The sequence below is a fragment of the Callorhinchus milii genome, unplaced genomic scaffold (assembly GCF_018977255.1).
Source record: "Callorhinchus milii isolate IMCB2004 unplaced genomic scaffold, IMCB_Cmil_1.0 Scaffold24, whole genome shotgun sequence".
NCBI lineage: Eukaryota > Metazoa > Chordata > Chondrichthyes > Chimaeriformes > Callorhinchidae > Callorhinchus > Callorhinchus milii.
In genome coordinates this window covers 5,258,246-5,286,048 of record NW_024704765.1, presented here as the reverse complement: position 1 = coordinate 5,286,048, position 27,803 = coordinate 5,258,246, and the positions used below count along the sequence as shown (strand labels likewise).

The window sequence follows — 27,803 nt, the reverse complement described above, 5'->3', positions numbered from 1 at the left end:
AGGTGATAAAAGTTTTATTAGGTAGCAGAAATGGGGAGGAGGAAGACAGTGGAGGGCTTTAAAAGTCAGGACGAAGATCTTGAACGCAATCTTCTGGGGGATGGGGTGCCGCTGAAGCCAGGTGAGGATGGGGGCGGTCAGCTAATGGAGGTTACTGCGAAAGAGTTCTGAATCTGCAACTTGTGGAGGGAAGAGTTGGGAAGCCCTGTGAGCAAAGAGTTGGGAAGTCTTGTGAGCAAGGAGTTAGCATAGTCAAGCTTGGATTGATGAAAGCATACATGTGGGTCTCGACGGCCTGAGGTGAGAAAGAGTGGAGGAGTTGGGGTATGTTGCGGATATGGAGGAGGACAGAACGGGTCAACGGGTACTAACTTATTACTAACAAAATGTGCTTTGGTGAATTAATTAGGAGAACCAATTGTCACTAGGGCACCAGTTTTATGAACCCTAATCCTCAGCGTTTAATACTAAATGGTGAGCAATGTGAGACTGGTAAGTTTAAAGGAGTAGTGGTTTCACCGGCTCTCAAGCGCAAGGTGTATATTCAATCCCACTGTTCTACCTTTTCTGCAGGAAGTCTCTATTCTCCTTATACCTGTCTACGTCCCTCTCAAAACTCCCAAATGGCCTCCAACACCTGACTTGGCAGGGCGTTCCACACCTCAACAACTCTTGTGTGGAAACATTTTGCCTAAGTTTTCCTTTCACTTTTCTACAACAACTTGCATTTATATAGCGCCCCTCAGGCAGAGTAGCGTCCAGTGCGCGTGACAGCGACAGAGCACAGTACCGAGCCAGGGAGTCGTGACGGTAATAATATATAACAATAATCCTTGCCTTTGATATAGCTCCTTATAACGTCTTCGAGACGTCCAAAGCGCTTCTTAGAATATACTGTAAAGTGAATTGACTGTATATTTTGTGGGCGAAACTCGGCAGACGATTGCGCACAGCAGCGTCACACAAACAGTCGTGGATTGAGTAACCAAATTATTATTAATTAATTAATTAATTGTGGAGTCCTGTAGCTCAGTGGTTAGAGCACTCGCTTTGCAAGTGAGAGACCTGAGTTCAATTCCAGGCAGAGGGCCAAACGTTGGGCAAGTTTCCTTACTCCACACAGAGCCTAATAATAATCCCTCCAAAACCAAAAACAATAATAAATTGATCATTTTGAATCTACAACTGTTTGTGGGACATTGCTGTGCGCAATTGGCTGCCGCGTTCGCCCACAAATATACAGTCAATTCACTTTACAGTGTGTTCTGTGAAGCGCTTTGGGATGTCCTAACGACGTGAAAAGCGCTATATCAAATGCAAGGATTATTATTATTATTATCATGGCTGGGGGAGGGCAGGGGGAGTGACCGAAGTCGAAGAAGAGGGTCTTAAGACCCTCTTCTTATTATTATAAGTACGGTGTTATTATTATTATTAGCCAATCGACTAACAACTGGGTTTCTACTTACTGCCAGGTAAACAGAGGCGAGAGGAGTAATAAGGAAACTTGCCCAATGCTTGGCCCTGACCATAAATTGAACCTTCTAAACCACTAAACTATAGGGCTCCTCAAGATTCATATGTTTATCTGTTTTTGAGCCCAATTTACAACCAGGATATTGGGTTTGCAAGCATGTGATTTCTAAGAAATCGAGCTCAATTGACAATCAACAAGTTACAGCAGGGTGCAGCTTCCTTAGTGAATGTGAAAGTATAAGTGAACATTGTGTAGTGTTGCTGTTGGACGCCATCGGGGCAGAAGTGCTGAAACTGTCTCTCTCTTACACACGGACATTAATCTGCTTCTCTCCCCCAACGAGGTGAGCGGGTGGGAAAGGAAAGGGTCACCTGCACGACTGACAGACTCTCAGGTGAATAAAAAGTCACCTTGCCTCTTCCTTTTGAAAAGCACCACAGGACCAGTTACATGGTCAATCTTTTGGTGATTTTTTTTAAACTGGTTATTTTGGGGTTGGTCAACATAATAAATGTTCTTGATTGATTATTTCTTGGATTATGCCATAAATAAACCATAATATTAATCACAAGAAGAGCCTGGAAACACACCATTGATGCTTGTTACGGGGCTGTAGAATAGTGCGGTTGGAAGCCAAGCGAAAAGCATGTGTTGAGATCATTGCATTAGGAGATTCACTTTCGTTCTGGGAAACCACTCGGTAAATGGAAAAATTAATGGATATCCATCACGTTAAGTGCTTTAGGACTCACCATATTAATGGAAAGAACAGACTTTATTCCTCTGGGTTTAAAAGTAATTTTTTATCGTTATTTCAAATCAGTTTTATGGTTTAATCTTCTTTTATTTCAGTTTCTTTAACTTCTCTTGAGTAAAACAGAATGCATTTGGACTTTGTAATCCAACGTGGCAAACTGGTGAGTATTAATTGTTGTGTAATGAATTGCATATTAAGTTTAACTACATAACTAATCTTAAACTATATTTGACCTTTTCTTTTAAGTGAGACATTTAATCCTTTTATTAAGTACGGTGTAATAATAATCCTTGCAATAATAATCCTTGCATTCGATATGGTGCCTTATCACGTCTTCGAGACATCTCAGTGGGCTTCACAGAATATACTGTAAAATGAATTGACTGTATATTTTATGGGCGAAATGCGGCCGCCAATTATGCACAGCAGCGTCCCACAAACAACAACAACAAGATTCCATTTATTGAGCGCCTTTCACGTCGGGAGGACGTCCCGAGGCGCTGTACAGTTAGGTCAGGACCCGAGCATTGGGGGGAAATGGTCAGGGTGAGGGGAGGGAAGGGAGGGAGCGAGGAGGGGGTAGAGAGTCGCGAGGGGAGCTGAAGGCACAGTCAAAGAGAAATGTCTTGAGACCGGCCTTGAAGGAGGAAAGAGAGGAAGCGGCGAAGGCACTGGGGGATAGAGTTCCAGAGCCTCGGGGCTGAGAGGCTGAATGCCCGGCAACCGATGGTAGGGCGGTTGGGGCGGGGGATGTGGAGCAGACCGGAGCCAGAGGAACGGAGGGTACAGGTAGGTAGGGGGATAGTAGGTCGGAGAGGTAGGGGGGAGCAAGGCCGTGAATGGCCTTGTAGGTGAGGGTGAGGATCTTGAATTCGAACAGTCGTGGATTGAGTGACCAAATTATTATTATTTATTTTGGAAAGGATTATTACCCCTGGAAAAGCAATCTGCCAATTGACTAACAACCGGGTTCCTACGTATTGCTAGGTAAACAGAGGCGTGTGGAGTAAGCGAACTTGCCCAACCTTTCGCAACTAGGTCCTCTCACATGAAAATCCTGTTGTGTGAATGTCTGGGTGCAATATCTCAGTGGCCATGTTATAATGAAGTGCAAAAAATCCGCTGATTTCTGAAAAGTCAGGTCACCGCTGACCTTCCTTTCCGCACACTATATGCTTGGGGAGTCCTGTAGCTCAGTGGTTAGAGCACTCACTTTGCAAGTGAGAGACCTGAGTTCAATTCCCGGCAGAGGGCGAAACCTTGGGCAAGTTTCCTTACTCCACACAGAGCCTAATAATAATCCCTCCAAAACCAAAAACAATAATAAATTGGTCATTTTCAATCTACGACTGTCTGTGGGACATTGCTGTGCGCAATTGGCTGCCGCGTTCGCCCACAAATATACAGTCAATTCACTTTACAGTGTGTTCTGTGAAGCGCTTTGGGACGTCCTCCTGACGTGAAAAGCGCTATATCAAATGCAAGGATTATTATTATTATTATATGCAGGAAATGCCGCTGACATTACTTCCTTCACAAAGTGAAATTACACGGTACTTCAAGCGTATGCTCAGAGTATAGGAAGTGACATTAGCAACATGTAATGTGCAGCAATTGACTTTAGTGATAAACTGAAAGTCAGGCATCAGGCATCTTTTGATATGGAAGCTGGCTAGTCAGCTTCTGGTTAACACAGGTCCACATGATCCCAAAACTTTGGAACTTTGCTTTATACCGGCATTCTGCTGCTGTATTTTTGTGTGTAGGAAGAGTGGACAGGCAGAGCGATAGAATGGGGTATCATCCACATATATGTGGAAAATAGTCCCATGCCTGCAGATGATATCACCGAGTGGGAGTATGCAAAATATTAAAGCTGAGAGGATGGTGGAGAAGCTATTGATGGATGCAAAGTGGAGACGAAGGGAAAGATAAGAGTGAAACCAGGCGAGGAAAGAGCCATTGTATATATTTCTATATCAAATTCAATTCAGTGTTTTTTTTCCTCCCCCCCCCACCCAATTTAGATGTTGTGCATCTTCATATTGTTTGACCACTTGCAATTGGTCACCTGTTGTGACGAAGGACAGTATTTTATCCATGGACAGTGCTGCCAAAAGTGCCAAGCGGGTGAGTTCTCACGAATGGTCCTTCTTTCTCAAAACGCTTAATATATTAACAGCATTATTTGTAGCTGTTGAATAGAAAATGTTTGAATTCCCTCAAAGATTAGTGCCCGGATAATTATTGCAAATCAAATATCACAGCCAACTTGCGAAATGTTCAATTCAGAAAGCAGTCTAATGTTGAGGTCTCTCCAATTTTAACTGATTTGCTTAAAACTTCAAAGTTACACATTATTGCGATCTTACGTCAAAACGTGTCAGTCTGACTCAGTTGGTGGTATGCTCACCTCTGAGTTGTGGGTTCAAGGCCCATTTTGGCACCGCACTGCAATGGAGAACTCACAATTCTAGGCTGACACTGCATGTTGGCTGCATTGTTGGAGGTGCCATCCTTCAAATGAGACATTAAATTAATATCCCCTCTGCCTGTTCAGGTTGATGTTAAAGAACCCAATTGGCACTGTTTGAAAAGGGAAGGGAATTTCTCCCATTGTCTTGCGCAACAATCCCTAAACCAAATTGGTCATTCCCTTTTATGGCTGTCTGCGGGACACTGCTGTGTACAAATTGGCTGGAAAGAATATCTCTTACACTTATTTGAAGTCACACTTCAACTATTCTACAGAATTACTATACATGTCGTATCAGTCGGGACCATACATTTAATATGACAACCGAGTTACAGGTAAACTGTATAAAGTTGTGTAAAATTCAATCTAATCAAAAATGTACAATCCACGTGGGGTAAGTGTGCATGCATTAGTTCATTACTGCAGCCTGTGAGTGCACAGGCGGTGACGGGTCAAAACTACGTCTCCCGCAATTCAGTGTGTCTTGACTTGTCATTGCATGTGCACTTACTGGCAAGATTGGAATCGCGGGAAATGAAGTAAGCGTTAGAGTAATGGAGAATAGGGGAGCGGTGTTATGAGTTATGAGGCGACTAATACGACTATTGCAAAGCAATCTAAATGGTTTTGATAGGAAACTGAATGGGACTCGGGTGAATATATGACTTAGGCGATAAGACCTATGCGAGGTTTACAGTGTAGCACAAAATATCAGGAAGCAGAGTGTGAGATAATGTCAGGGAGTCTAATTTTAGGATTCAGTCTCTGCTACAAACTGTTCTCCATTCACCCGTGTGTTCTGTGTTATTCTCTACTATGTGTTATTGTGTAATAGTTCTCATGTGAGCTGCAGTTTGTAGCAGCTTGAAATGTTTTCCAGTGAAGTGTTTCGTGGGTAAGAGTTACGGGATGAGACCAGTATTGCTAACTTTGGCTAATATATTGTTTTTATATTTCAGGAAGTCGAGTGATGGAGCATTGCAAAGAGGGATCTTACTCTAAATGTATAACATGCACTCAAGGTGAATACATTTCGCATCCCAGTGGGCTGGAGAAATGTCTGAAGTGCGACACTTGTGATTCAGGTAAATATTATACTGTAATTTCATGACAACCTCTGTCAGGAATGGTTATTAACAAACAAAACTAATTCAAACTTCTCAGTCACAACTCTTGCTTCCATTGGTAGCAAGGACCATTGGAGTCCTGTAGCTCAGTGGTTAGAGCACTCGCTTTGCAAGTGAGAGACCTGAGTTCAATTCCAGACAGAGGGCGAAACCTTGGGCAAGTTTCCTTACTCCACACAGAGCCTAATAATAATTCCTCCAAAAAAAAACCCAAACAATAATAAATTGGTCATTTTCAATCTACGACTCTTTGTGGGACATTGCTGTGTGCAATTGGCTGCCGCGTTCGCCCACAAATATACAGTCAATTCAGTGTGTTCTGTGAAGCGCTTTGGGACGTCCTCCCAATGTGAAAAGCGCTATATCAAATGCAAGGATTATTATTATAGTAGTAGATCTGCTCTATTTATGTTTTTCAGATATCTGTGCACTCTATCATTGCCGAGCTTTAAGTTTTAAGTTATCAAGTTTGTAAACTTTAATGATAGTAATCCTTGTATTTCATATAGCGCCTCTAATATTGAAACATTATAGGAGTTATATCAAACAAATTGGTCTTTCTCCGCTTTGCTATTTGTGGGACATTTCTGTGTACAAATTGGCTATTGCATTCACCTACAGAATACATTCATTCCACTTGGCAGTGTATCCTATAAAGCGGTTTAAGACATCCTCCAAATGTTTAAGGAGCTGTATCAAACACAGCTCAGGAAGGTTGAGTAGGAACAGTAACTGAAACATGATTGTCGTGTTTCTAGCTGAGAGTCTCACTTTGTAATCCCCAATTATACAGGGCACTTGATAAAGCCTGTAATAGTTTGTATAGTTTTAAACATGCAGTCCAAACACAGGAGCCGGGAACAAAATGGGTATTGATGAAAGGTTAGTAGAGCATTGTAGTTTCTTGGAGTTATAGTTAGTCTGTGTGGATACAATAGAGAAAAATCAATTAAATTCTGTCTTTTCCCTGGTCCCTTGTGCTGTCAAGACACTTTCAGGGAGAAAACTTTGTTTACCATTCCTGAAATAATTATTATTTCTTCATATCATAGGCTTTTATTTTAGTGTCTATAAACAGCTTTGATTGCACGTAGGATAAATTCGCTTTGAAAGAGTTGCTGCTTCCTACATTGTTTATACCTGCAACAATGAACCTTCAGGTTTTCATCATTCCCAAACTATAGTAACTTGAAGTAGGTCAGACTGATTCACTGAATCCCATGATTTTTTATTTCTAGGGATGGGACTTATCACTGCACAAGAATGTTACAACATCCAAAATTCTATTTGCCATTGCAAAGAGGGTTATTTCTGTGTGCAAAGAGAAGAGAGTGGATGTAAGACATGCAGAAAGCATAGCCTGTGTCCTGTCGGTGAAAGAGTTAAACAAAAAGGTAAGGTGCTAGTTCAAGTTTTACTGTGAATCCGCTCGACTGCTCCAGCCTCCTGCATGTCCCTCATGCCCTCCGTTCCCTCCGTGGCCGTGCTTTAAGCCACTCCTCCCCTATTCTTCTGCTTTGCCCTACTCTGAAGCCAGAAGACTTACCTCTTCGATCTATGGTCACCTCCTCCCAGCTCGCGGGTTGTGCTCCACCACTGTCAAACGCTCTGGGACGCTGCCCTGCGTGAGGGGCCCTATATAAATGCAAGTTGTTGTACGTTTCTGTAATCTTAGGAATTGGTTTCATGTTTAGTGTAGTGATATAGTGAAACCTTGTTATAACATGGTGATCGCGATTCATCAATATACTTAAAGACTCCTTCACAGGGCAAACTTAGCTGAGTTAAGATTCTCCAATATTCTGTGGTTGTACATGTTTTTTCAGAAACAATCTGGGAAGACGCTGTGTGTGAGAAGTGTCCTCATGGAACATATTCAGATACAGTTTCTACTGAACAGTGTAAGCCATGGACTAAGTAAGTACTTTATAAGGAATCTAAATTAATCACATGGGAAATGGGAACCACGAAACAGGAGTTGTGGCTCAGTACAGATGCTGTACAACTCTCAGATTCAGGTGTTTCTGAATATTCCCCAAAATTACAACATACGTAATTTTCCCAGGGAAAATCATAGATTGGTTAAATTCCTGTTGAATCTGATGTTAATCATAATCTATTTAGTCCCAAGGTACCAAAAGTGAGTCTAACTCAAACTGTTGTGGTGTTAGAAACATTTCAATAACAATTATTTCTTAAGTGTGGGTATAATGTATAGATTTTTGTACGAATTAATTATTCTGCTTTTCCCCAGATGTGAAGAATTGAACAAACTTGAGGTTAGACCAGGAAACCCTTCCATGGATGCAGAGTGTAAAGAGAAGATGAACATAGCACTTATAGTATTGTCTATTGTAATACCTGTAGTGATTGTAGTGATTGGTGTTGGAATTTTGTGGTGGAAGAGACGAGCTGTGAGAAAGTGTACAGGTTTGTGGCTTTAATACTATTGTTTTCTGAACCAACACATTTTTATTCTTTGTTTTGTATCAGTCAAATCAGAAATATTCTTCTTCCTTAGATGGGTATTGGACTCACACGGATGCTGCCCAGACCATAAAATATTGTCAACCAAGTGACGCACATGAGCCGCACATGGCAGCGTCAGGAACTGAAGGTCAGTAAAAGGACCTCTTTGCCGTCCCTTCAGCTCGAGGGGGATTTCCTGACACACTGCAACGCATTGAGCTTCGGGGAGGAACAATATCAGCCGTTACTGAGTCTTGTCAGGAAGCCCCTCCCCAGCTGAGAGGAGAGGAACTGAGAGAGTGTGTGAGAGAGGGAGGGGGAGAGAGTGTTTGTGTGAGAGAGAGCGTGAGGGAGAGAGAGAGAAACAACCACTTGCATTTATATAGCGGTCCTCACACGGAGTAACATCCCGGAGTGCTTGACAGTGGGGGAATCTGACACCGAGCCGGGGTAGAGGGAGGGGGGAGGTGACCATAAGCACGATCAAAAAGCAAAGTCTTTTCTAGGCGGGATTTGAAAGTGGGGAGGAGGGGGCAAGTCGGAGGGGGGGGGGGGGTGTTGAGAGAGGGAGTTCCAGAGTTTCGTAGCCTATTGGTGAAGCCACAGCCACTGATGGTGGAGGGGACGAAGGACAAACGAGGCTGGAGCCGGCCGAGCGGAGGCAGCAAGTGGGGGGGTGGTGGGTAAGCAAATTCGAGAGGGGGGAGGTGCGAGGCAATGAAGGAATTTGAAAACGAATGAGAGGATCTTGAAATCCGTTTGGGAATTGGGAGCCCGTGGAGCCTGGCAAGGACTGGGGTGATGGGAGTAGAGAGTTTTGTGCTGGTGAGTATCCAGGTGGCGGAGTTTTGAATTAATAAACAGAAAGGGAGGGAGAGGTGAGAGAGGGATTCCGAGAGAGAGACTGAGAGAGTGTAGGAGAAAGGGTGATAGAGTGAGTGCGAAAGGGAGTGAGATAGAGAGAGAGGGGGAGGGAAGAGGTGATTGAGAGAGAGTGGGAGAGAGAGGAAGTAAGGGTAGCGTTTCATGGTTCACTGTTGGGACAGATGATCAGAGTCTCCCTCGGCTGCCGTGGTGGGGGGACTGCGGACAGCAAGCTCCCCCTAAACCCCAGGAGAAACTCCTCTCTGTGATCTCCTGCCCCGGCTGTTCCCTTTGCTCAGCAAACACCAGTTTGCTAACATATCTAACATATCTCCTTAACTTCCTTTCAATGATTTGCTGAACTTTTTTTTGTTACTGACTCCGATAGCTTTGTTTTTCTTGTATTATCATAACATTGGCATAATAGCCCAAAGACATGGAAACTGTAATTAATTAGTACATGTTCTTTCTATTAACTGACCTATATTTTTCTTGCAGCAAAAGATGTTGACAAAATACAATTAGGAAACAATCAGGAAGAGGTAAGTTAAATGTTACTATCTTTATGTAGCACTATGTGTAATGTGTTGTCTAAAATCTGGAGTTAAAAATTATAAAGATAAAATAGTGACATCATTCTGCATTCCAATGCCATGAGATATTTCAAAGGCCTAAGGTGCTATGTCAAATGAAAGGATTGTTATCCACATAAAAATGATCAGTAATTCTAGATTAACTTAATTAATTCCTTATTTTTCTTCTGCAGGAGAATGTGATGTTGTCGATATCAATCTCTAATGAACGTCGTGATTCATGAATTGGTAATACAGGAACCAGTCATAGGACTAAACCAGGAAATATTGAAGAAGGAGCAGCAAACACATGAACTACATGATCACTCATGAAGAGGGTTGGGTGTTCTTGGATTGAATTTTGTCAAACTTCAGACAAGCTCAGGGGATTTGAAAACAAGTGTGTGGGGATCTTACAACCCTGAATCCTTTTAAACAGAAAACGAGAGAAACTTCCACATTTCTTCTTATAATAATAGTAATAAAACTTTAATTTGATATCACGTCAGTGAGTCAACAACGCATTTCACGTCAGGACGACGTCCCAAGGCACTGGACAGCCAGGGATTTGGACCCGAGCAGGTGGCTGGGATCAGGAGAGGTGAAGGGTAGAAGTAGGAAAGTGACCAAAGATGCGGTCAAAGAGTAGGCTCTTGAGACGGGCCATGAAGGAGGCAAGGGAGCGGGCCAGACGAAGGGACTGTTGGATGGAGTTCCAAAGGTAGGGACTGGGAGGCTGAAGGTCCGATGGTGAGGAGTGTCAGGCGGGGGATGTGGAGCAGGTCAGAGCCCACTGAGCAGAGGGAATGGTATGTTGCGGAGGTGGGGAATGGCAGATCGGGTCATGGCACCGGTGATGAATGGCACAACCAAACAGGTTTCAAAACAGATCAGTTTTATTAGAATACAAACTCTTACAAATTTTCTCTCTTCCTCTCAATCACTCTTCCCTCTCTCTCAATTATTCTCTCCCTCCCGTGGTCCTCAATCACTCTCTTCCCCTCACCCCCCTCCTCTGTTTCTCTAATGCATTCAATACAATACAATAAATACATTTAAATTTAAGTGGATTTAATAGGAAATTCGACAGGACGTGGGGAGCTGTACGACTTAAGCAATGTGTATAATTTATACAGATCAGACTTATGGGAGGTTTTACTGTATTTTTCTAGATACCAATTTTCAATGAGTGCATTATATATTTCAAAATATGTACATTTGAGCGCTTTAAAATCCCTTTTAAAAGAAGCAATATGCATTGTTATACCTGATCATGTGAAGCAACTGATTTTCTGTCAAGTTCAATCATTTTGCACACAGCAAGTTCCCACAAACAGATCTGCTCAATTTTTCAACACAATCCGCGCACTTCAACCAGTGTCTGCATTAAAGGATTAAGGAGGAGTTGTGGACAATGTTGATGAGAGAAAGCATCTAACCAACAATGTATCAATGTGTTTGAGTGAAAAATATTTGAGTCAGTTATTGTTAGTGTCTGTCAATATTGGAAACTCAATGAATGTAAATAAAACAATGTTTTGGATATAGATTTGTGTAAAAGGAGATTTAAAGAATGAGAGACTGAGAAAGTAATGGTGAGGAGAATAACTAAATTTACATTGGATCTGAAACTCACCGAATGTGGTAAGCAAGTCAGAAAATTAATTTACTTAATTTTCAAATGGTCTGAATACCCTTTAGGCTTATTGATTTATCCTGTTCACAAGATACAATCATAGAAATTTGCAGCACCGAAGGAGGCCATTCAGCCCATCGAGTCTGCACCAGCTCTCAGGGCAAGTTGTTCATTCAATCCCACTGCCCTGCCCTAACCCCACAACGCTTCAATCCTCTATCCTTCATATACCGCTACCACCTTACTTGGCCGGGCATTCCATACCCCAACAACTCTGTGTGAAAATAAATCTCCTAAACTCTCCTTACGCTCTCCCTGTGACTATCATAACTACAGCGGCCAATGGTCACCGACTCCCCTTCCAGTGGAAAAAGCTTCTCCCTATTTTCCCTGTCAAAACCCTGTCATAATTTTGTACGCCTCTATTAGGTCCCCTCAACATTTCGCTGCTCCAATGGAAATAGACCCAACTTCTCCAACCTCATATCTAAAGCTCTTCATCCCTGGTATTATTTTAAACAATAATATAGCATAAGCTTTGTCCCCCGGTCAAAGCTTCAACGACTTTCCTGTCGCGAGGCGCTTAAAACTCCAGTTGCTTTGTATAGACTTAGCGTCATTTGCTTTGTTTTGTGCTGTACGTCCCTATGTATAAAACCCAGAGTACTATTTAGCTTTTTGTTTTCAACCACAGCCCTTTCCGGTTGTGTTGCCGCTTCCAAAGACTTGTGGCGCTGTCCTCCCGAGTCCCTTTGGTCTCTCCAAGACGCCGCCATTCAGTATATAATCCCCTCGTTGTTTCTACCGCTACCCCCGACCCTCTGGAACCCCCTCCTCACCCATCTTCAGATTATACCTCCCTCTTTAACCGTGGGCTGTGGTCAACCCCACTCCTCTCTCTCTCTCTCTACACCCAAACCCGCGCCGTTCGGGGTCAAACGCGGCTGCTATTGAACGCTCGGAGACGCCACCCGGTGCGAAAGGTGCCGCGGCGACGTAAGTTGTTGCAGTGGACGTACCTTACTCCACACGCGCCTCTGGTTGCCCGGCAGTCAGTGGGAACCCCAGTTGGTCGTTGAGTCCTGTAGCTCAGTGGTTAGAGCACTCGCTTTGCAAGTGAGAGACCTGAGTTCAATTCCAGGCAGAGGGCGAAACCTCGGGCAAGTTTCCTTACTCCACACAGAGCCTAATAATAATCCCTCCAAAACCAAACACAATAATAAATTGGTCATTTTCAATCTACGACTGTTTGTGGGACATTGCTGTGCGCAATTGGCTGCCGCGTTCGCCCACAAATATACAGTCAATTCACTTTACAGTGTGTTCTGTGAAGCGCTTTGGGACGTCCTCCCGACGTGAAAAGCGCTATATCAAATGCGAGGATTATTATTATTATTATCATTGGCGGATGGCTTTCCGGGGGGCAATAATCCCTGCGAAAAAAATAAAAAATTAGAAGCGGTCACTCTATCCGCAGCCGTTTGCGGGCCGGTCACCATCGCTTTATAGCGTTACCTGCGAAGCGCTTTGGTAGTAATAATAATAATATGGCAATAATAATAATTTGGTCACTCAGTCCGCGGTTGCCGGGGTTTCGCCCGCAAAATAAACGCTTGACCGCGGGTTCCTGCGGAGCGCGTCTGAGGCGTCTGGAGGAGGTGATCAGGTCCCCCGTGTCAATGGCGAGGATTGTTATGGTTAAGTGGCGTTAGTGTCGGGATCGGCACTGAGAGGGGACTCGGCCCCTCAGAGCCCGTGAGCAACGGTCACCGGGCGGCCGTTGACGTTTGAATTCGAATTTTTGGCGCGCGGAGTCGGGCGCCCCTGAGGCGCGGACGGCAGCCGACGCACGTGGCACCGGTGGGGGGCTCCCTCCCTCCCTCCCTCCATCCCTCACACACACACAGACTGACTGACTGAGAGAGAGAGAGAGGGAGAGGGATAGAGGCGGCGTCGTCGTCGTCGATTCCAGCGAGAGGCTTAAATCGAGCCCGAGGCTTCCCGGTGGTTTGGAGGCCCCGCCGCTCTCCCTCGGGCTGGACGCACGCACGACCGACCGCTGGTGAGTGATTCCCTGCGGGAGATGATCATCGTCAAGTTCCCCCCCCACCCCTCAGCTCAGCTTCTCCGGCCTCTCGGTGCCCCCCCCCCCCCCCGGCCATCCACACGCGGGCACACACACGCGCGGCCCCGGGGTTGGGATTCCTATCTTAACTCTATTTGTAGCCCAAACTCAACCAAAACACTCGCCCCCCCCAAAAAGTAGCCCAAAGTCAACCCAACACTAGCCCAAAAAAATAGCCCAAAGCCAACCAAACGCCAGCTCCCGAAAAGTAGCCCAAAGTCAACTAACACTAGCCCAAAAAAGTAGCCCAAAGCCAACCAAACGCCAGCTCCCAAAAGTAGCCCAAAGTCAACCAAACTAGCCCCAAAAAGTAGCCCAAAGTCAACCAAACACTCGCCCAAAAAAAGTAGCCCAAACGCCAGCTCCCAAAAAGTAGCCCAAAGCCAACCAAACGCCAGCCCCCAAAACATGTCCCAATATTGTATTATGATAAATATTATTATTATTGTATTATGCTGTGCGCACTTGGCTGCCATGTTTCGCCCACAAAATACACAGTGGATTCGCTTTCCGGTGCATCCTGTGAAGCGCTTTGAGACATCTCGAAGACGTGACGGCGCTATTGCAAATGCAAGGATTATTATTCGTGTCATACTTGTAGTGAGTAGGAACCTAGTCGCTTTCCAAGGGTAATAATTCCTCCGTGTAAAAAAAATGCGGTCACTCAATCCACGATTGTTTGTGGGACGCTGCTGTGCGAAATTGGATGCTGCGTTTTCGCCTACAAAATACACAGTCAATCCACTTTACAGTATATTCTGTGAAGCTCTTTGAGACGTCTCAACGATCCGATAAGGAACTATATCAAATGCAAGGATTATTATTATAATGCGTAGCCACTATTTTTTAAAGAGCTTTGCGATGCACACAATCATTTTGAGAAGGTGACCTTGCCCTACTCTGCCATATTTAAGATCTTGTTCTCTCAGTTATTTTTTGATTACCATTAAGAACAGTTCATTCTGTTCCTTCCCATAAGGAGAAAAAACTCATTTTGCCATTTATGGGTTATGTACTTTTCATTTAGTCCAGTGTATTTTCTACAATCTACAACCAGTTTAACTTTTTTGAAACATTTTTGTTTTATTAATTCATTAGAACCTAACTAGTACTTGGCATATCTCACTCTTTGCCAATAGCACTTAGTTAAGTCCAGGTTGGCACCTCTTTATTGTTCAATGGCATATATTGACATTCTTGACTGAATGACCGAACCATCAAACGTCTTATTAATCTCCTTCTGCGCTTCCTCTTCCCCTACTGCATGGGAGTGGAGTTGAGATTTAGAGTTGATGTACAGATCAGCCATGATCTAACAGAATGGCAGAGCAGTCTCAAGGGGCTGAATGGTTTCTATGTTCCTAGTCTTGCCTACATTGAGAACAAAAAGTCTCAGAGAACTTTAATGAGCTGAAAAAAACTAATAACTCATTGCTAACAAACTGAGCGCGGGCGAATGAATTATGATACCTATTTGTCCCACTGGGGAACCAGTTCTTTGAACTCTAATGTGGAATGATACTTAAAGTTGATGTTACTGATGTTTTCAAAGAAGACTGATTTGAAATTGTTTTTCTTTGTTTCAGAATCTAAAGAATCACAATTCTGAGCATGTCTGAAGAATGAATCCTCATCCTTTAGTACTAATTGGTGGGCAATATGTCAGACTGGTAAGTTTAAAGAACCAGTGGGTGTAGTAGTTTGGGTTTGTCATGCATCATGTGCAAACGCAGTGCTAACCATGGATTGGAGTGTGGGGGGAAAGAAAGAGGCGTTGGTAGGTATTAATGAGCTTCAGGGGAGCAGACCTGTCACTGGGGACGAAATCCTCCCACTCAGCTCCTGTTAACCCTGCAACTCCTGTTAACCCTAATGGGTAGGGTGGTCCTAGCTCGACAAGCAGTGGAAAAGCTTGCCAGACAGCAATATCAATGGCAAGCTATGTGGTTTTAGTTGCTTAGATTCCAGCAGTTACCCCAACGCACACTCTGGGCTCCCCAAGCCTTGACTCTTGCCAACCTGCACATAATACGTTCCGAATGCAGGAGCTTACCTCCAGGGAGAAAGTGGGTATTCCATTCCAACAATCTATCTCTGGGATTACCATTTGTAGGTGGGATGCATGGATATTTCAGCTTGGTATGGATACTCTTAGGCATGGTGATGGGTCACCTGGTTGACCAAAAAAAATATAGGGGAGCAGGCTTAAGGGGCCAAAAACCCTTTCTTAAATGTCAGATTTTCTTTTGATCATTGGCGAAGAGCAGCATTCATGCAACAGGAAAATTCTGCAACTCATCCTGGCCCACCTTTGTATCATGAGAACATAAACTCAGCTGAATGCTTCATAGAATTTTACAGCACAGAGGAGGCAATTCGGCCCATGGTGTCTGTGTGCCTGTACCTGGGGGGAATAAATTCAATTTTTTTTTAAAAAAAGCAAGAGAAGCCAAAAAAAACTGTAAAGATAAGTGAAGAATTTTTTTTATTTCAATTTAGATTTGCTGTCTTCTTTTAACAATTCCTCATCTACAAAAGGTGACCTGCTGTAAGGAAAATGAGTATTTATTTCAAGGTCGCTGCTGTGCTCTTTGTCTTCCAGGTGAGGTTTAAGTCGGGCACAATTCTGAAGTAATATCTTAAGATTGGTAATGTTATAAGTATTGTAATAATAATCCTCGCATTTGATATAGGACATTATCACATCAGTGAGATATCTCAAAGCACTTCACAGGATATATTGTAAATACAATTCCATTCATCTTTTTGATATGATTTCTTCTGAGACCATTTTCATGTGAGATTTAAAGAGGGGGAGTTATGTACGTCTAATAGAATAATTATTGTATGTTAACGGATTGGTGTGCCTGACGTGAATCTGGTTGTTCATAAACATTAACAATGCAACCAAAAATTCACTCTGTAAAAAAAAGTTCTGCAAAAGTGCCAGCGAAGCCTATTAAGATGACTGTGTTCTGGTGATTCTGACTGTTCTGATGGTCGATTCTCACTTCAACTGTCCCTCATTGATGGCTGAGTCTTCAGGCATTATAACCGCCTTATTTAAAATTTCTTCACAATATCTGTTTTCTTTCATCTCTTTCCCAGCCTTCCTTCCCAACCTTCAGATCGAGTCTGAAGACCTTCCTCTTCGACCGTGTCTACACCCCCCCACCCAGCTCAGCATATGCTCTGACACTGTTAAGCACTCTGTGACGCTTCCCTACATGAGGGGCGCTATATAAATATAAGTTGTTATTGTTGCAAGATAAAAGCCATACACGATTTGGTGCTTGCCTTGTTATAAGGCTCCATGCATTACCTGTACATTTTTACATGGGTGGAAGCAGGGTTAAACACTTTTTAACGTCATTTTTACATGATGAATCTCCCTAAAGTGCAGTTGCTGTTTTTACATTTAGACATTGCAGGTTTCCATTATTTTGTCCTGTCCTGGAGATGCATCTGAACATCAGGCAACTTATACTCAGGCCTTTTTCTTTTACTCACACGGTTTCACTACATTTCTTAGGTAGCAGTTGATTGAGGAAGAATGCCGCCAGAAAGGCTTTGCACACTCAGGGGCAGTGGTTCAATGTCAAAAAAAGGTTCACATAAGATCAGCCCTGTGAAATTTATCTCTTTTTCATTGCAGATTGCCAGCTGAAATGAGCAGCTTCATGGTGCCTGTGTGTGCATTTCTTTACACTTATCCAATAAACTATTGGGTTTCATAGATCATCTATGAGGAGCTGAATGGCCTACTTCAGTTCCTATGTTCCTATGTCTGCGTTTTGTCCACAAAATACACAGATCAATCGACTTTAAATATATTCTGTGAAGTTCATTGAGACGTCTCAAAGATGTGATAATGGCTGTGCTTAGAGACAGATTAAGCAGTTCCTTATATTGTGACGTGTGTATTTTTAACCTGTCTTCCCACTTTTATAAAACTCAGGTTCCATTTCCCACAATTTGACTCCATTTCTCTCTGTGTTTCAGCGCCTTAGGACGTCCTCCCACCATGAAAGGCGCTGTACGAATGTAATTTGGTGGTGTTATTGTTGTTGTCGATGCGTTTATAAGGTTCAATTCCACAGAGACATATTTTGGGAGAGGGAGGGAACTGAGGGCCAGATCGATTTTGTGATTTCCTCCATATGTATCAATATATATAAAAAATATATTAATATCAATATATCAAAATATTTGATCATTATTTTCACAGGCCACCGAGTGTTAAGACACTGTACAAACTTCTTTCCAACCTTATGTGGGCGATGTGCTGGTGGGACGTACACTGAAAGCTCTAATCAATTACCAACATGTCACAAATGTCAACTTTGCAATCCAGGTAATGATATTAATATTACTTTTAATATCTTTCTCGAAACTTAAGTGTTTTTTCCAACAACAGACATCAAACAGAATTGAGCAAAAAGAATTTCTTTAAGGTCCCATGGAGGTTGGAAAAGAAAATTGAGAGAGGCCCTCAGAGGGATGAAAAAAAAGAAGGAAGGTAAAGAGTGGAATACAGAAAAACAATTCCTTTAAGCTTCAGGTATTCACTGCTGCTGAGCACAGTCAGCAACTGATGAATAAAAACAAATAATCTTTATGTTCGATATAGTGCCTTTCATGTTGGACAATGTCTCAAAGCGCTTCACAGTATATACCGTTGTGTAGTGACTGTATGTTTTGTAGGTAAACTGACCAGAATCTCCTCAAACAGCCGGTTACCATTTTCTTAAAACTTAAACCAGTTTTCTTAAAACCGTGCACATAATAACAATAATAATAATAATTAATAATAATAATCCTTGCATTTGATATAGCGCTTTTCACGTCGGGAGGACCTCCCAAAGCGCTTCACAGAACACACTGTAAAGTGAATTGACTATATTTGTGGGCGAACGCAGCAGCCAATTGTCCCACAAACAGTCGTAGATTGAATATGACCAATTTATTATTGTTTGGTTTTGGAGGGATTATTATTAGGCTCTGTGTGGAGTAAGGAAACTTGCCCAAGGTTTGGCCCTCTGCCTGGAATTGAACTCAGGTCTCTGGCTTGCAAAGCGAGTGCTCTAACCGCTGAAGGGAGAAGGGAGGGGAAGGGGGGTGACCGATGGCATGGTCGAAGACGAGGGTTTTGAGGCGGGACCTGAAGGAGGATAAGGAGGGGGCGAGGCGGAGTGATTGGGGGAGGGAATTCCAGAGGTTGGGGGCAGAGTGGCTGAAGGCTCTCCTGCCAATGGTGGGGCGGGTGGGTCAGGGGACGTGGAGCAGGCCAGAGCCGACTGAGCGGAGGGAGCGGGCGGGTTAGTAGTGGGTTAAGAGGTCGCAGAGGTAGGGTGGGGCGAGGGCCATGGAGGGCTTTGTAGGTGAGGACCAGGATCTTGAACTGGATCCTCTGAAGAATAGGGAGCCAATGGAGTCGAGCGAGAATGGGGGAGATGGTATTTGGTGCGGGAGAGGACACGGGCTGCAGAGTTCTGGACTATCTGCAGCCTGTGGAGGGAGGAGTTGGGAAGGCCGACAAGCAGGGCGTTTGAATAGTTTAGCCTGGAGGTGACAAAGGCATGAACAAGAGTTTCAGTGGCCTGAGCATGAGGTAGTGGTGGAGTTGGGCGATGTTACGGATGTGAGGGAAGGCAGAGCGGGTCATGGCTTGGATGTGGCGGAAGAGAAGACAGTTGAGAGTCGAACAAGATACCTGGGTTCCTGACTGGCTGGTGAGTTGTAGTGTGCAACCATGGAGGTTGATGCTGCCATAGCCTGAGGTGCTGAGGTGCTGGCGAGAGCCAATCAGGAGGGCCTCAGTCTTGTTCACATTCAACTGTAGGAAGTTTGCCCTCATCCAGGACTTGATGTCCGACAGACAGTCTGTCAGGGCAGCAGTGATCCTGGAGTTGAGGGTGGAGGCAGAAAAATAGAGTTGGGTGTCATCCGCATACATGTGGAAGTTGACCCCATGTCTGTGAATGATGTCACGAGGGGGAGCATGTAGATATTAAAGAGGAGACAAGGACAGAGCCCTGGGGGACGCCAGACGTGACAGTGCGGGAGCTGGAGGAGAAACCGTTAGAGGCAACAAAGTGGAGACGGTGAGAGAGATAGGAATCAAACCAGAGAAGGGCAGGTCCACGAAGATTAAGTAAAGAGGAGAGGCGATGTATGAGGATGGAGTGGTCAACAGTGTTGAAGGTGGCAGAGAGGTCGAGGAGGACAAGGAGGCAGAGGGAGCCCTGATCGCAGATGTTCAGAATGTCATTAGTGACTTTGACCAGGGCTGTTTCCGCGCGGAAGCCGGATTGGAGGGGTTCAAAGAGGGAATGGTGAGAAAGAAAGGAGCGGAGCTGGGACGCAACGACTCGTTCCAAGACCTTGGAGAGGAATGGGAGGTTAGAGATATATATGGCATCTTTTCACCCTGAAACATCTCAAAGCACTTCACTGGCGGCTCGTCAGGTGAGGCAAGTGTGTCTCACCTGGAGGGAGCCATTGGAGTAAGGGAGTACCGGCTCGGGAACCAAGGGTATATTGGCACAGGAGCCACTGGAACAAAGCCAGCATGAGAGAAGCCAAGACATTGCCTATGCATAAAATGCCTGTTGCCATGTAACAAGATAGCTTGGCGAGATAAACTCAGATCGCCTTTTCCACCAACGCAGCACTTTCCAACATTGCAATACAGTATCAGCCTAGACTGAGTTGAACGTCCTAGCATGGGACTTGAACCCCAACACAACCTTCCATCTCAGTGATGAGAGCCAGCCCTTGAATTCACTCAAACTTCATGTTGTTTCTCATTTGTAGTAACTGGATTTCGGACTGTAAAGAAATGCATCCACACACACAACTCTGTGTGTACTTGCAAAATAGCATACTTCTGCAAAGAGAAAACACCCGATGGCTGTCTTCGGTGTAAGAAACACTATGCTTGCCCTCCAGGCGAAGGGGTTAAAGAACAAGGTATAATGCTAGTTTGTCATAAGTTTTATAGGCAAATAAGAGTCTGTTGATTATTGAAGTAATGATTATTGAAAGTAATACATGCTTCATTGTGCTCTTGTATTACGTCTTGAGAGTTTTAGCTTTTAGACCAGATTATTTTGGGAAACATTACAATAGAAAGCATGTGCTTCCTTTGAAAGGTCCAAAGGGAGGAACTCAATTATGGGTGGAGGGAGGGTCAACCTCAAACTATTCGGCCTTGTTTCCTCTGTCGGTCTCTACTTTTGTTCTTTGTCTTTGCACTCTCTTTACTTGTTCTCCTCCTTGCTTTCTCTTTTGTTTTGTATTCACTCTTTACCTTCCTCCTTTTCTTTCCTTTTATCCCTCTGAGGGCCTCTCTCCATTTGCTTTTCCAACCTCCACGGGTCATTAAAACAAAGAAACCCAGTGTGGGACCGACATGACTGAATATTTGATCTTGGAGGCTAAGGTGACATTTAGGTGTGAAGAATGGGGAGAAACTGCTTCCTCGGAGAATGTCTGAAGAACCAAATGTGCAAGACTCTTCATACCCAGTGTTCACTTTAAAGGTAACTCCATCAAATAATGTCCAACCAAACACTTTTTGATACCCAATCTTTTTAGTTTGCTATCACAGGACAATCAATATTTTACGATAGAAATCTCTTTCAACTCACTGGTACATTCCCAACTCAAATTCACCGATCTGAAACTCTTGAAACGCTGCATTACCAACAACAACTTGCATTTATACAGTGCACCTCAGGCAGGGTAGCGACACGGAGCACTTTGTTAAGCATGTTGTGATCACAGGTTGTAGACCAGCCAGCAGACATTTTCGTGACAATTTATTGTGTCCGGAAGTTGACATCAAATGTACCAATTGGCTGGCTAATGGGGAATTCCTGGAAAGTGGAATCCATTTTTACGTTGACTTCCTGTCATCTTTTAGTGTCTTTGTCTACACCTACCAATGTCATTCGGTGATATCATGACTTATTGTATTTTAAGTTGTAGGTCTGGCTAAAATACATTTGTAACTTTTCTCTTTAGTTTTACTCAGTGTGTAGTAGCGATGAATAATTAATTGTATTGATTTTGAAGTTCAGACATGAGAAATTCCACCTAGGTTTATCTAGATTTACTCTATTTGTGAAGTATTTTAGAGCATCCAGAAGTGATTCTCAACCAGTGAGAAGGATCAACTAATCCAGCTAGCTTCAATGTGACTCAAACAATATTGGGCTTTTAGGGTGTTGTAACAGAGATGTTATTCTTGAAACATCACTAAAAGGACCATAGAAGGTCCAGCCCATGAGTTCAATCCATCAATTTTATACTGATGTTAGCACGTCCACTGGAGCTAGCTATTCTAATCCCTACTCTAATCCCAATTCTCAGCATATTTCATTGTATCTCTTCAAATAAATATTCTATGTTGTTACAATCTAGGCTTCAAAATCACACGTGGCAGGGCAATCTGTATTCTGTTAAGACTCGTTTGGAAGAGAGTCTTCTAATCTCCCTTTACCTCTTCCAGTAACTCTTGCAGAGACAATACTGAAGATCTCTATTAGATCTCCTCTCAACGCTTCCTGTTCCGGTAAAACAGACCCAATGTTTTGAAGCTATCTGGTTCTGACTCTTCTAAGTCAATGTGGACGTGCAATGTACCCATTCTGTGTCTCTGATGTTCCCAGTGGTACAAACTATGCTAAAAGTTGTAATGCACTCATTTTCTGATATTTGAAATATTGTTATATCTGCCTTTCAGGGACACTTCTGTCTGATACTGTGTGTCATATGTGTGTTAATGGAACCTTTTCATGGAGATATTCAACTCACGAGCCATGTGTAAAATGGAGAGAGTAAGTTCTTCAAAATGGATACCAGAATAATTTAATTTGATTCCTACATGGCAGAATTTTTTTTACAACATTATGCAAAATTACTTTGTTGCATGAAATATAATGTAATGCTTCCTAATTCTACACTTGAAACAATTTGGCTAGATTTCTGTTAGGAAAGGAGTGTCTGTTAACTTTTGTGTTTTTTTCCCCCTCCAGTTGCGATGCTATTAACAAAATTGAGGTAGCTCCAGGAACTCCACATTCCAACACAAAGTGTGCATACCCAATGCCTATAGTTCTGCCTGTTTCACTTGTGTTATCCATTATTATTGTTGGAATATTGGTGTGGTGGTGGAAACGTGAGCTGAGAGATAGGTTTCGAATTTTGCTGCGGCAACATTTAGGTATGTGATTCATTCAGAATCTTCGGATCAATTCAGGAAGTAGTCCTGTTGAACGAGTAACATATGGACAAAAGGCAAAATACTGCGGATGCTGGAAATCTGAAATAAAAACGGAAGTCACTGGGAACACTTAGCTGGTCAGGCAGCATCTACGGAGAGAGAGAGGAAACTCATCCTCACCTACAAGACCATTCACGGCCTTGCTCCTTCCTACCTCTCTGATCTACTATCCCCCTACTTACCTGCCCATACCCTCCGTTCCTCTGGCTCCGGTCTGCTCCACATCCCCTACCCCAACCGCCCTACCATCGGTGGCCGGGCCTTCAGCCTCTCAGCCCCAAGGCTCTGGAACTCTATCCCCCAGTGCCTTCGCTTTGCTTCCTCCCTTTCCTCCTTCAAGGCCGGTCTCAAGACCATTCTCTTTGACCGTGCCTTCACCTCCCCTCTTGACCCTCTACCTCCTCCTCGCTCCCTCCCTTTCCTCCCCTCACCCTGACCATTTCCCCCCTGCTCGGGTCCTGACCCAACTGTACAGCACCTTGGGACGTCCTCCCGACGTGAAAGGCGCTCTATAAATGGAATCTTGTTGTTGTTAATGTTTCAAGTCGATGACCTTTCGTCAGAACTGAATAACGTATTGTCTTGCTTCAGTCAGATTCTTAATAATAGTAATTTTATCTGCCAGCACTACTTTGACGTATACTTCACAGTCCCGAATGTCTACCTTATCCTTTTTATCTGATCTTAGCCATAAGACCATTGTCTTCGATTTTAAGATTGCGTGAATTTTTGGAAACGTTCTTAAATTTGGTCACTCAATCCACGACTGTTTGTGGGACACTGCTGTGCGCAATTGACTGAATATAGTAATAAAGGCAAAGCAAACCAGTAAAGGGTGAGAAGTTACAAAGAGGGTTAATATACAAAGCTGTAAACCATGAAGTGGCTCCTAATTTACATGTAGATGCTTTCTACTGCCTGCAATTCCTCTCAGTAAATTGTACCCATTTTTCTTATGTAACCAGATCGAATCAGAAGAATACAGCTTCGTGAGGTGAGGCATTTTAAATTTTATTTGTTAATGTAGCCATTTATGTCATATCAGAGTTGTGTAATATCAAAATTGTGGTGTTTCTAAATATATATGGACCTTATTTAAGAAATCATTAAGGTTGAAATGTGTTTGGCAGATGCTGGCCAGTGTTTCCTGGAGTCCATGTTGGTGAACACAGATTCTTATATCCAGGGCTTGTATCCACTTTGATTATTATGCAGAGGTCCGGAATCACCACTTTATGGGTAGAGCTATGTGTCCAAGCCAAAGCCCTAATTGGCGAGGTGGTCTTTGCAGAACAACCAGCGGAAGCTAGTGTTCTCAATGGCATACTGTGTAGTGTTTCCAGGTTTAATCACTGAATAGGAATCTGAAGCAGTGGCCAAACTGATTCACCTCCCTCTAGTGGCTAATAATAATAAAAATAATAATCCTTGCATTTGATATAGCGCTTTTCACGTCGGGAGGACGTCCCAAAGCGCTTCACAGAACATACTGTAAAGTGAATTGACTGTATATTTGTGGGCGAACGCGGCAGCCAATTGCGCACAGCAATGTCCCACAAACAGTCGTAGATTGAAAATGACCAATTTATTATTGTTTTTGGTTTTGGAGGGATTATTATTAGGCTCTGTGTGGAGTAAGGAAACTTGCCCAAGGTTTGGCCCTCTGCCTGGAATTGAACTCAGGTCTCTCGCTTGCAAAGCGAGTGCTCTAACCACTAACCAATGTCAGGGATGTACCAAATTTGATTGCTGAATTTCTTTCATTAAACTGTTCTACACAAAATTTTTGAACGTGTAGTAATGCTTGGTGTTTTCTTATAACTTTTGTCAACACAAGGTGAAAGCCCAATTCAGAAAGGTTAGTGCAAGCTGAAGTTGTGATGCGGAAACTCAAAGTAATGAACTGCCACCTACAAAATGAATAACTATTGTTTTTATTTCCTCTTTAAAGAACACTAGGGACACCAGAAAACAGTCCAGGAAAGATTCTCTCACAGAAAGCCACATACACTCGATAATAGAAACTGAGGGCAGTGCTTCCAACATAAGCAATATCAGTGGGACCACCTTTGACACTTTAGGCACAGGGACTAAATCAGGATCAGAAATCAAATCAGAATTGGAAACCTTATCGAACAAAGCAGCTGAGATAAGTACGTCACATTTATGGGGGAGCCTGAGATTCGCATTGTTCTATGTAGAAAGACTATTTGACAAAGGGATATTCCAGCTGTAAGATGGTTAGAACCTTTAATCTGGAATAGAATTATTTCAGTGTTCAGACCCTGCACTGTAAGTGATCACTTTATACTACGCTCAGCGGGCTCTGCTCAGCGGGCTCCGGCCTGCTTCACGTCCCCCGCCTCGCTCACCCCACTATTGGCAGGCGGGCCTTCCGCCACTCTGCCCCCACCCTCTGGAACTCCATCCCACAGTCCCTCCGCCTTGCCCCCTCTCTTGCCACCTTCAAGACCCATCTCAAGACCCTTTTTGACCATGCTTTCAATCTCCCTGCTTTCCCCCCTGCCGTCAACCCTCCCCGATCCCGAGCTCGAGTCCGTAACTCTGTCTGTCCAGTGCCTTGGTATGTCCTCCCGTGAGACGTGAAAGGCGCTATACAAATTTAATTTTGTTGTTGTTGTTGTCTGTTGGTCAGCGTTGCCAGCCTCTCCCCCCAAAAAACTCTCACTGTTGGCCATGTCTTCAGTCACTAAATTTCTTCCGTTCTTTGCGCTCGGTCACTGCACTTTGTTCAGCACTTTGAGATGTTGTTTTACATGAATGCCACTGTATGAAAGAAGATTAGCAGTGGTTAGAATTTCAGATGAAACCAGTAAAGTAGGACAGTAAAGTCGCAGATACATTTAAACTACATTTAAAACAGAAACCCAAATGAATGCTATTAGTCAAGCGATAACTTGGTTTGTCAAAGGCAAAATGTGTGAGGATAGTTAAAAAGACACTTGATGTTATATGGCTAAAATATATGACCTGTTCCCACTGGCTTTTTTTTATGTTCTTATGTTCTCCGTCTTAAGAGTTCACTGTGTTATATGAACAGTTGGATTGATGATAACTTTTTTAAAAAAATAATTGAGTTTGTCTTTCACTTGTAGAACATCCTCAAAACATTTCATATGTTGTTACCATGATGCGGATCATGCATGTCACGGTGTGTGTTTACCGTATTTGGATGGGGAGGGAGGGAGCCTGCTGAGGTGCGGTTGACATGCTCTAGCAGCTGGTTATTGTGTGTGCCGCTGTGGCTGGCTATTTGTGCCAGTGTCTATCTGGTTGGTTTGGGCTGGACGTACAAGCTGTCACAGCATGGCAGTTAAATGTGTAACTTTCAGATGGGGATAGTTGCCAGTCACCCTCTGACCATATAACTTTAATCTCTTACAGGTTGAGACTGGGTGTAGTGTATCACAAATGGATTTCCATCTGGCGTCAGACAGGGGTCGATCGAGCTCTCTCTCATTGTCTCTCCCAGGCTGTTGTTACTGTGTTTGTACTTTCTGAGCACACAGAAATAAAGATTGAATATCTTCACAAAATCAGGTTGATGGTGTCATTACTGAAGGCGAGGTTTTTATTGCTAGGAGATGGCAGTTGTTTCTATCTTAGCTAACCTGGTTGGATTTGAACATAAGAGCATAAGAAAATCTGGAATGAGGAAAGGCAAATTGGTCATCAAGCTTGTTCCCTCCTCAGCTCCAGCCTAGGAAAGTAGGTACTTGGGACAGTAAAAGTGGTAAGGGATATGGGAAATTAGATTATTAGATCTGCCATTGTCCTTTCTCTAATGGTGACCAAATTATTTGCGTGAATCTTTCAAATCTTAGTTTCCAATGACCTATATTGGACCTAACATTAGCTTTCTTTCAGTCTGTCTTTGGGAAAGTGAAGCCCCCATAATCACCATGCAATTATTTTTACCGGCTTTGCTTATGTGTCTACACATACCTTTTTCTAAATGTCTCTAAATATAGGTGAAACTCTTAAGAGGTTTGTCCAGTGGTTCCATTAACATTTGATAAGGGTGAGGGAGTGAATTTACTGATCATTTTGTTAAAAAGTAATGCATCTTCTATTTTGCTAGCATGCAAAATAAAACAGGGAATCTCATTAACAGCACGATACTAAAGTCAGTAACTTCTCTGACCAGCTGAAATATGCACTCCAAATATATACAGTAATATTAAATTCCCATTTTAAACACCTCATTAAACAATTGACCTGAGAACTGCCTCCATTGCCACGGACTCGTAATTCATTATTAATATTATTTAAAAAATGATAATAATAATTTGGACACTCAATCCAATGGGCTGCCACGTTTTGCCCACAAAATGTAATTTGCTTTACAGTATATTCTGTGAAGCGCTTTGAGACGTCTTGAAGATGATAAGGCGGTATATCAAATGCAAGGATTATCACTGTTATGTCAATTTTTTTCAATGATTTGCAGAATTGTTGTATTTTTCTTCCTCAGTTCTGACGTATCGAACTTCAGAAGGTGAATTTTTAGTTCCAGAACCCGGTATTTCAGACCAGGAGAAGGATGATATATTCCATGTGTATTATTGAGAATTATAGCAGGGAATTAATTAAACTACCTGAACCGCACAAAAGTATCCAGAACACTCCACACTGCAGAGTTGCTCTTATTTGTCAGCCCTTAGATATTACTGTAAAACAATGAGGATCAGTTGAGCCCTTTTAGAAGATTTCTGCCTGTACTGCACTGTTGAACTGAAGTAAGCTCTTTTCATGCATTCCTGTCAATGCCATTGAAAGATGGTGCTGGGGAGAGAGAAGAGCATTAAATCCCACATATAAATAGCTATTATATTTGAAAATGTTCTAGGTAGAACAGGAGGAGGCCATTCAACCAAATGATACGGTTTTATTAAATCAGAGCAAATCTTCCAATCCAATTTTTGACACCCTTTTCCATTGAAATCCTTACTTCCCAAGAACCTATCTTTTAAATTAATTCCATACATAT

The 27,803-nt window shown here is 43.1% G+C and overlaps 2 protein-coding genes across 6 annotated transcripts; both read left to right on the top strand.

Annotated features, from left to right (window-relative positions):
* The first annotated feature begins 1,728 nt into the window (after positions 1-1,728).
* On the top strand, positions 1,729-10,240 carry LOC103187656 (tumor necrosis factor receptor superfamily member 14-like). 2 transcript variants are annotated; one of them, XM_007907246.2, is made up of 10 exons: positions 1,729-1,871; positions 2,330-2,394; positions 4,262-4,364; positions 5,670-5,795; positions 7,076-7,231; positions 7,664-7,754; positions 8,092-8,267; positions 8,359-8,454; positions 9,669-9,712; positions 9,937-10,240. In XM_007907246.2, exons 2-10 carry the CDS (start codon positions 2,359-2,361, stop codon positions 9,985-9,987), a joined length of 879 nt encoding a protein of 292 aa, XP_007905437.2. In that variant the 5' UTR covers positions 1,729-1,871; positions 2,330-2,358; the 3' UTR covers positions 9,988-10,240. The 2 variants fall into 2 exon arrangements, with proteins under 2 accessions (XP_007905437.2, XP_042199420.1); XM_042343486.1 differs by having other exon boundaries at positions 1,757-1,820.
* A 2,985-nt stretch (positions 10,241-13,225) lies between these two features.
* Positions 13,226-26,349, top strand: LOC103187658 (tumor necrosis factor receptor superfamily member 14-like). 4 transcript variants are annotated; one of them, XM_042343752.1, is made up of 10 exons: positions 13,233-13,440; positions 15,090-15,173; positions 16,003-16,105; positions 17,732-17,857; positions 20,320-20,475; positions 22,253-22,346; positions 22,545-22,732; positions 23,758-23,786; positions 24,744-24,945; positions 26,198-26,349. In XM_042343752.1, the coding sequence occupies exons 2-10, from the start codon at positions 15,126-15,128 to the stop codon at positions 26,200-26,202; spliced, it is 951 nt and encodes a 316-aa protein (XP_042199686.1). In that variant the 5' UTR covers positions 13,233-13,440; positions 15,090-15,125; the 3' UTR covers positions 26,203-26,349. The 4 variants fall into 4 exon arrangements, with proteins under 4 accessions (XP_042199687.1, XP_042199685.1, XP_042199686.1 ...); XM_042343753.1 differs by lacking the exon at positions 24,744-24,945 and having other exon boundaries at positions 13,226-13,440; XM_042343751.1 differs by lacking the exon at positions 26,198-26,349 and having other exon boundaries at positions 13,230-13,440; positions 24,744-25,151.
* The last annotated feature ends 1,454 nt before the right edge of the window (positions 26,350-27,803 follow it).